Raw genomic sequence first — 8,944 nt, 5'->3', positions numbered from 1 at the left:
AGAGCGGCCGGCCCTGGCGAGAGCCCCGGAGCTTCCCCGCGAGGGGCGTTGGGCGGAGCAGGGCTGGGGGCTGACCTGCCGTGAAGGCCGGTGGGGGCTGGTGGGTGTGTCGGTGCAGCGTGCGCTGGGGTCCTTACACGGAGACCGTGATTTTGGAAACTTGTGGAAAAGAACGATGTCCTGTTTCGGTGACGGCAGACGGACAGCTAACAGCCAGCACGGCAGCACGGCTAGACGGCCAGTGGGAGGAGGAGGGGGCGCGTGTGAGACTCTGAACAGTAAGATTGGAAAGTAACTTCCCGCCTGGAGAAAAGCACCAGCTGTGCTGATGGCCTGGCCGCCAGTCCTGACTGCGGCCCACAGGCTCCAGGGGGCGCTCGGCCGCCGCCTCCGCCTCCACTCTCAGCGCACAGCCTCCTCACCTGGCGGGAACTGCCCGTCCCTGTCCGCTGTGCTGGGCCCACACCTTCGTGCTGCTGCTGCAGCGCTTGGTTCTCCCGCTGCCTCAGTTTCCCCGACAGCTCCGATTGCCCCTCCGGAACCCTGTCCTCCAGCTGCTGGTCCTCTCTGCCCTCCATCCTGTCTCTGGGAGATTCTGTGCCACCGAGGCTGCCCTGCAAAAGCAGCCTGGGCACATGCTTGCTTTGCCCAGAGTCCTTCCCCCGGGTGCCCCCTCCCAGAGGTCACGGGGTTGAAACTGGAAAACCCACCATCTCCTTGTCTTTGCCGCTTTGTGTCTCTCTCACCTTGGGCTTATAAGCTCTGGGGAGGAGGGCAGAGAAGGAATAATTCTCCAGTTAAAAAATAGACTATTCAATATTACTTTGGCAATTCTGTCCAAAGCAGTAAGAATTAAAACAGAAGCAAATGTCACTGTTAGGGTAGATGAGACATCGTATGTGTACATACCCGTCAGACACAAGCCAACTAGCTGGGAAGTGATGACGGTGACTGAGGTCAGCATGGTAACGGCACATGGTCAGTGCACAAAGCGTGGCCCTCACAGTGCAGACCTCGCCGGCGTGGGCGCGGCTTCCCCAGCGCCTGGAAGGAGGCTGCCCGTTTGTCTGAACAGACTCATGGCAGCAGAGCCGGCACCCCCTGCCTTGGTGCGCTGATCAGGAATTCCTCATTTATATAGAAGCCCTGCTGGACACCAGAGTGGGGTGGGAAGTGCTACAGTAACAACCTTGATGGAAAGTGGCTGCCTTCCGTGTATATTTTTTATCTGAAAAGCAGCCCTGGTCGGTGGGTCAGTGGTTAGAGCACCGGTCCGTGCACCGCAGGTGTGGTTCCCCTCCAGGGCACAGACCCAGGTTGCGGGTTTGCTCCCCAACCTGGTGGGGCGGGTGCAGGAGGCAGCAGTCGATGTCTCTCACATCACTTTCTCTCTCCCCCTCCCTCCCACTCTAAAAAGCAATGGAAAATATGTCCTCATTTGAGGATCAATCCCCCCAAAGCAAACAAACTGGGCGGGGGGGTCTCGGTTGCCTGGGCTTTGTCCTGTGCCCAGAGGTCGCCAGTTTGAGTCCGGGTCAGGCACGTGCCTGGGTTGCAGACGTGATCCCCAGAAGGGGGCGCGAGGAGGCAGCTAATCAAAGGTTCTCTCTCATCCATGTTTCTCTCTCTCTCTCTCAAATCAATAAACACTTTTTAAAGTGAGGACGTCAGCTTGCTGGTGTGACATACGCCACTGACGGGTGCCCATGGGGTTTGTGTTGGATTGGGCTGGGGGGCGGGGCTGCTGGAGGGCGGCCTGGCCCTGCCCGGGCGGCAGTGGTGGGCGCCATGCTGCTGGGCACGTCCGCTGACTCGGAGACGCAGCTGGTGTTTTACTTCGGTGCCCTTTCTGGAAAGGACCCGCCGCACAGCCAGACTCTGAGGTGACCAGCGGGCGGTGCTGGGACGACTGCAGGAGCCGAGAGGGGAGGGCGCAGTGCTGACCGCTCCGCCTTCTGCACTGGTCTCCACTCCCCGCGGAGACTGGCCAGAAGCCTGTTTAACACGGGGGTGTGAACCGCTGCTGTGGGGTGTGCCTGCTTGGGAAGGTCAGCTCGGGGCGGCACACGCCGGAACAGGCCACTCTCCAGGGCTCGGGTGCGTCCTGCCTGCGGGCCCACGCCAGCACCTTAGGACATGTTTGCGGCTTTGTGATAAATGTTCGAAACCTCTTCTGAGGCTTCTCCATCGTGAAGATAAAAGGCCTCATGCCTTTGGGGAAATCCTTCCTTCCTGTGCTGGTAGAAATGGCTGAAGACCTGTGATGACAAGTGAAGTGCATGTCTTTGTCAGCAAATGCTGTCCGACAGCCACAGCGGACACTGCAGACGAGGGGGGCCGTGCGGCGGTGGGAGCACAGGTCTCAGCCGAGCATTTGCCAGGACCCGCTTCGGTGTGAGGACAGGAGGGCTTCTTCTTGAGCCACGTGGTGGGGGGGGCGGGTGAGCAGGGGCTGGAGAACAGCTCACTGGCTGGAGGGAGCCCATGGTCTTCAAGGCTGAAACACAACCGGTTACCAAGGAAAAGCCGCGCAGATCTCGGTCAGACAGACTTAAGTCACTGGTTTAGCTGGTGAGATAAAATCAAGTAACAAACTGTAAAACCCACCAGATAGGAACCTTAAAGAGCTGATTGCAATTGGGAGGAAGATCCAAGACCTCTCTTGTGGAGTTGGACACAGGCACACACGGGAACGTGTTGAATCGCATAAAATTGCTATTTTGTAGGTTAAACAGTGATGACTGAACAGGCCTGTCACATGTAGAGATTCCCAGGAGGCTCTGCCCGAGGAGAAGCAGGACCGGGGCTCCCGGTGGATTCTGTCGGTGCCGAGAGGGTTGGTGTGGGTCCTGAGACAGGCAGGCGGTTCCCAGCCTGTCCCGTGAAGTCCGTCTCCCCATCACCAGAGCAGCCGGGCAGCTCAGGCCACGGCGGCCGTTACCCCACGAGAGGACATTACCCTACAGGTGCCAGTCGTCGTCAGCACCGTGTGAGGACATCGGGTCCGGCCGGTTCACCACGGGAATGCACGGCTGGCTCAACGGGCAGATGGACTCGCGGAATTCACCTTCCGATGACGGAAACACTCAACCAACCGGGGAGCTTCCTCAGCCTGGTCAGGGGTCTGTGAAAACCACACTCGGCACCACGACTCCCTGAGATCAGGCACCGATGGGGGTCCCTCTCGCCAGTGCTGTGCCACGCCCTGAGGGTCTGGCCGGGTCGAAAAGGAACCACGAAGCTATCCGCAGGTGAACTGCTCTTTACGGGAAGATTCCCAGGAACGCGCACCGACCAGAACCAACAAGCAGGAGACAGTCCGCACATGAGACGTTTCTGTGCCTGAGAACGAAAATCAGAAAGGAAACCGAGAATGAACTATTTAGGAATAAGACTTACACCTAAAATAGCAATACTTTCCAAATTGATCTACAGATTCAGCACAAGCCATAACAGAATTGTAGCTGGTTCTTTTGCAGAAATTGACAAGCCAATCCTGAAGTTCTTAGGGAAATGCAAGGGACCCAGAATAGCCAAAACAGTGGTGTGAGCGGCGCCGGCTGCGGCCACTACCAGAGACAGGCCACCGTTTGGGGGCTGGAAGTCCAGGTGGGGGTGCAGCGTGGTTGGTTCTGGGAGGCCACTTCCGGCTGCTGACGGCCGGCTGGGCGGAGAGTGAGCGCCCTAGGGACCCTGCTAAGGGCACTCATCCATTTATGAGGCTGCACCCTCGTGACTTACCGCCTCCCAGAGGCCCCATCTTGTCGGGGCTAGGATTTCAACTGGAATTATGGGGGCATCCTGGGCCCATGGCACCGCTGAACAACAGCTCCCCAACCCTCAGCGGCCCAGCACCCACCATCTCCCTTTCCGTCTGGACACGAGTAGCTCTAGGACTTGGTGGACGCGGGCTGGCTACAGGGCTTGGCTGGTTAGCGCCCTGTTCTCCATGTTCCTCGTGTTGCAGCCCTGGCAGGGTGTCTGCCTGTTAAGGCCGAACGACAGCCACTGTGTGTAGGGCGTGTTGTCTTTTCTGTTGCTGTTGATCTGCACCAGAGAATGGTTTTCCATTGCTGCTTTCCGATAGTGGAAGGGAAGGAGGAGGTGGGAGAAAACATCGCTGTGAGAGCCATACTGACTGGTGGCCTCCTGCACATGCCCCGACCGGGGGCGGGAGCGAACCTGCAGCCCAGGTACATGCCCTTGACTGGGAATCAAACCCAAGACCCTTCGGTCCGAGGGCCAACACTCTAACCACTGAGCCACCGGCCAGGCCAGACCACCTTTTCTTGAGCCCTTCGTCCATTGCTGGACACTTGGGCTCTCCCCCTGCTCAGCGCTCGTGCAGGGGCTGCAGAGGCCTCGCTGAGGGGCACGGTGGACCACCCGTCAGCCCCGTGTGGACTGCACCGGGCACTCACCGGGAACGCTTCCCGTGAGTCCACAGTCGGCCCTCGGTGCCCCCGGTGTCCCGTCCACACTTAGACCAACACCGGTTGGAAACAGGATCTTTGCTCTGAGGCTGGGTTGGCGCCCTGTTCCCTTTTCTGTCCCAAGTGGGGGTGCTGGTCATGCCATGTTTACCCAGCGGCTGCACCTCACCGCCCCCCCCGCCCCCCGCCCCAGTCTGCAGGGTCCGGACGCGTCCCGCCAGCACTAGATTCTGTGTTGGGGCCGTCCTAGTGGCCTGAACTGGTCTCTGGATTCCACGCCCCTCCCTGGAGTGACACTGAGCGCCTCGCCCGTGCATGTTGCCCGGACTGAAGTGTCTGTGGAGGACCTGCCAGGGTTTTGTTGCGCTCTAGGAGTTCTCTGGTAGTCTGGGCTGCTTCCCTCTCGGCCTCCTGTTGTTACAGTTTCAGTTCGAGGGGTCCCATTGGCTACTTTTGATGGTGTTGCCTGTGCTCTTAGGGATACATTTTTATTTCAATTTGAATTCTTCCAAAGCCTGTTTTACTTCTAGCCATGGTACCCAGTTTACTTAGGCAGGATGTTCTCCCTGTCAGGCCAACCACATTTCTCTCAGCCTGACGGTGTCTTTCATTGGTCTCTTCCTTCACGGCTGTTCATTGCTCCGTTGCGTTACCCGCTGACTGTGTTTTTGCTGGGCTGAGGCCTACCTCTGAGTCATCTTCCTCCCGGGCTGGTGGGTGCTGACCCTGGCGTCCTGAGCGCCCGGGCTGCCCTCCCTCCCCCCATTCTCAGTGACCGTTTGCTGTGGTCGAATCCGCAGTGTCTCTGAAATTCCATTTTTTTTCATTTGGCAAAAGCCCTTTGGGAAGGAGGAGCCAGGGCAGGGGCTGTGGGACCAAACCGCAGGGTGGCTGTGGGAGGGCAGCGGCGGCTGGGCTGGGTGCCCTGGGCGGAGGCTGAGGAGCAGCGGGCAGGAGCAGCCGCCACGTGGCTCAGTAGCCACCCAGCCCAGGGAGGCCACCTCCTGGAGCTCCTGCGGAGTGGAGGGGGCAGCCACACCCCTGACCTTGGGCACACCCAAGGTCCTGGCCTCTGGCCAGATGTGGGGAGGGTGGGGTGGCCAAAGGTGGAGCACATAGAAGGCCAGTGCGGCCAGCCCTTGCGTGGGAGGGGTGGGGCCGGAAGTACGGTCAGGGCCACTTAGGAGTGAGTGAGTGGACTGGCTCAGCCCAGAGCAGGGCGCTGAGGTGGAGTGTTTGCAGCTGTAGGAGCGTGATGGTGCCGTGACCCCAGGGTGGGCCAGCGCTGTATCTGTGGACACTGGGCCTCAGGCCCACCTGCGATTCTGTGTGGCAGTGGGGTGCCTACACCCCAACATGCACCAGGTCCCGAGTGGTTTCTTCCATCACCTGGTAAACAGTTCAGTTTGACTCTGACCGTCGGGTGTAAATCGCGGGCCTGGGCACTGCTGACGGACTGGAGGTGGAATCACGCGTCTCCTCTTCCCTTTTGGACCTCCAGGCCCTGCTGTGAAGCTGGCCGTGGCATCTCCCGTTTTTGTCGGCTCTGTGGGTTTGGAGACGGTTTGCTTTTTAAATGTCTTTTATCCTCACCCAAGGACACGGTTTATTGAGTTTAGAGAGAGAGGAAGGGAGAGAGAGGAAGAAAGATTAATCGGGTGCCTCCCATATGCACCTCGACTGAGGGTTGAACCGGCAACCTTTTGGCAACAGGATGCCACTCCAACCAACTGAGCCACCCGGCCAGGGCCATTTGCTTTTTTGTGTTGGTCTCTGCGTCCAGGAACCCAAGGGACCCTCCCTCCATTCATGCGTCTTTCACTCCTCTCGGGTCTCGGTGGTCTCACACCCTCTCTCCCCTAGGTGCCTTACGAAACACTGAACAAACGCTTTCGAGCTGCTCAGAAGAACATTGACCGTGAGACAAGCCACGTCACCATGGTGGTGGCCGAGCTGGAGAAGACCCTGAGCAGCTGCCCTGCCGTGGACTCCGTGGTCAGCCTTCTGGATGGCGTGGTGGAGAAACTCAGTGTCCTCAAGAGGAAGGTCGGTCCTGGGCCGGGCCTGCCCGCCCACGCTGCCCGGAGAGGGCTGGGGGTCCTGGCCCGAGGCGGCGATTTTTTCTGTGCTGACCGGCAGCCCTCCCTGCCGCCTGCACTCAGAGCCTGCGGCCGGCCTCCAGTCCCTTCTTCTTCCTGGGGTCCGGCCGTCCTGACTCCACAGTGCCCACGCCCCCAGGGCAGGCCAACAGGAACTGGGTGATGTATGTAGAATCTCACCCAGAACAGCACGTGGGGGTTTTGTTTCTGGGAATGGTAGGTGGGGCGTTGGCACTGATATGCCCACTGAGACAACCCAGAGATTGTGATACTTTAAAATATCAGAGTCCTCCTGAAAGGAAGGGTTCCCAGGAGGACAGGGGCCCGAGGGGAGGGCGCTGTGCTGGCCACCCTGCGGTGCGGGAGGCAGACAGTGACCCGGGGCCCTGAGCACTGCCCTTCTGGAGGGTACCCAGGAGTGGACACCCCCAACAAGGCATTGCAGCCCTTCCACCTGGCACAGCTGTCCTGGCAGGGGCGCCAGGCAGAGTAAATGCAGTTCTGAGGTGTGAGGTGTGAGGTGTGCGTCTCATCCTCCACGTGCTTTACAGGCCCCTGGGGCACCACGGACAGTCAGGACAGGCACGGGGTGCCGCGGACAGGCGGAAGACAGTGCAGCGAGGGCTGCACGGACTTCAGACTCATCAGCAGTCAGAGATCCTGGTTTACTGTGTTTAAGGACTAAAGAACAGCTTGAAAGTTTCTGCAGAAAATAGACCACGTGATTCAGTTTCAAAAGAACCAAATAAAACTTTAAGAAATGAAAAAACAAATGACATGAAAAACTCAGATGTTTGCTTATGACACGTTTGAGCACTTGTGCATCAGACAGCCACAGTGAGAACTAGTGAGCCGGGAGGGGGAGCCGGCTGGTAGCCTCGGGAGCCTCGGGAGCAGCGGGAGCAGCGCAGGGATGCGAAGGTCCGGAAGAGGGCAGGCGGGAGCAGACGCGGGTAGTTGCCGGGCGGCGGAGATAGAGAGCAGGAGCAGCACCAGTTCGTACCCTCAGCCAGCGGTTCTCAACCTTCCTAATGCCGCGACCCTTTAACACAGTTCCTCATGGTGTGGTGACCCCCAACCATAACATTATTTTCGTTGCTACTTCTTAACTGTCATGTTGCTACTGTTATGAATCGTAACGTAAATATCTGATATGCAGGATGTATTTTCATTGTTACACGTTGAACATCATGAAAGCATAGTGATTAATCACAAAAACAATATGTAATTATAGATGTGTTTTCCGATGGTCTTAGGCGACCCCTGTGAAAGGGTCGTTCGACCCCCAAAGGGGGTGGCAACCCACAGGTTGAGGACCGCTGCCCTAAGCGGTAAACGAAGCAGTGGAACCCTGAGACAAACCTTAAAGGCAGCGAGAGAGATGCCTCTTGTAAAGAGCAGCAGAGCCCCTGACAGCCGCTGGCCGCCCAGAGAGGCGTCTGTGGGAAGGGAGTGCCCGGCCTCGCCCGTGCTGTCCACACCCGTCACACTTCACGGTGGGCAGGCTGTGCGGACGCCTAGGCGAGGACATTGCAGGGCAGCTGTGTTCGTGTGAACAAAACTGACTTTAGGGAAGAGAGTTTGTAATGACAGAAGGTCTGGTTAAGAAGCTGTAACGTTAAATTACATGTGCGTGGCAGTGTAGCTGCAGAATACCTGAGCCAGCAGCCAACAGGTGCTGTCCACGGGGAGTGAGGGCAGCACCGGCACCGGCGCACCGCAGGAGGGGCGCCACGGGTGGGGCGGCAGTGCGGCCCGGCCGCTGGCCTTGGCGCTGAGCACCCCTCCCATCGCAGGCGGTGGAGTCCATCCAGGCCGAGGACGAGAGCGCCAAGCTGTGCAAGCGCAGGATCGAGCACCTCAAGGAGCACAGCAGCGACCAGCCGGCGGCCGCCAGCCTATGGAAGCGGAAGCGCATGGACCGCATGATGGTGGAGCACCTGCTGCGCTGCGGCTACTACAACACGGCCGTGAAGCTGGCGCGGCAGAGCGGCATCGAGGTGGGCGGCCTGGGAAGGCCCTGCGTGGCCCCGCCCCGCCCTGCGCCCCGTCCCTGAACCTGTGTGTCCCGTCCCTGAACCTGCGGGCCTGACCTGATGAGCGCACACGGCTCTCGCTGGTGGGGCCTTTTTCCAGGACAGGGCTCGCTATCCATCGGCCTCTCCAGTGGTGCTGGTGGGACAGGTGCAGAGCAGGGCGTGTGCCTGCCTGTCCTGTCCAGGCCCAAGGCGCTGCCCATGACCCACTCAGCTAAACCGCCACATTTTGACTCTGGAGAGCAGTGTCTTCAGCCGTATGTCCCGGGTGGGCCACCTCGGGGGCCCCTTTCCCCTCAGCAGGACACCACCCACCACCACCCCCTGCCTCCCGAGCTTCAGCCCCGACAGCGCCTCGCCCGTGGGGGGCCCGGGG

The 8,944-nt window shown here is 59.4% G+C and overlaps 1 protein-coding gene across 4 annotated transcripts in view; it reads left to right on the top strand.

Annotated features, from left to right (window-relative positions):
• The first annotated feature begins 5,806 nt into the window (after positions 1 to 5,806).
• The window catches only part of MAEA (macrophage erythroblast attacher), a 15,679-nt gene continuing 12,541 nt past the window's right edge, over positions 5,807 to 8,944 (top strand). For 2 of the 4 annotated variants that reach the window (XM_015568934.1, XM_006771436.2), the window contains exons 1-3: positions 5,807 to 5,825; positions 6,297 to 6,479; positions 8,329 to 8,532. In XM_015568934.1, coding sequence (XP_015424420.1) covers positions 6,372 to 6,479; positions 8,329 to 8,532 — 312 coding nt within the window. In that variant the 5' untranslated portion in view covers positions 5,807 to 5,825; positions 6,297 to 6,371. Of the gene's footprint in view, positions 5,826 to 6,296; positions 6,480 to 8,328; positions 8,533 to 8,944 lie in introns of those variants that run through there. The other 2 variants (XM_015568932.1, XM_015568933.1) reach the window with 2 other exon arrangements.

Source organism: Myotis davidii, unplaced genomic scaffold (genome assembly GCF_000327345.1).
Source record: "Myotis davidii unplaced genomic scaffold, ASM32734v1 scaffold665, whole genome shotgun sequence".
NCBI lineage: Eukaryota > Metazoa > Chordata > Mammalia > Chiroptera > Vespertilionidae > Myotis > Myotis davidii.
This window is presented reverse-complemented; position numbering and strand designations above follow the sequence as displayed.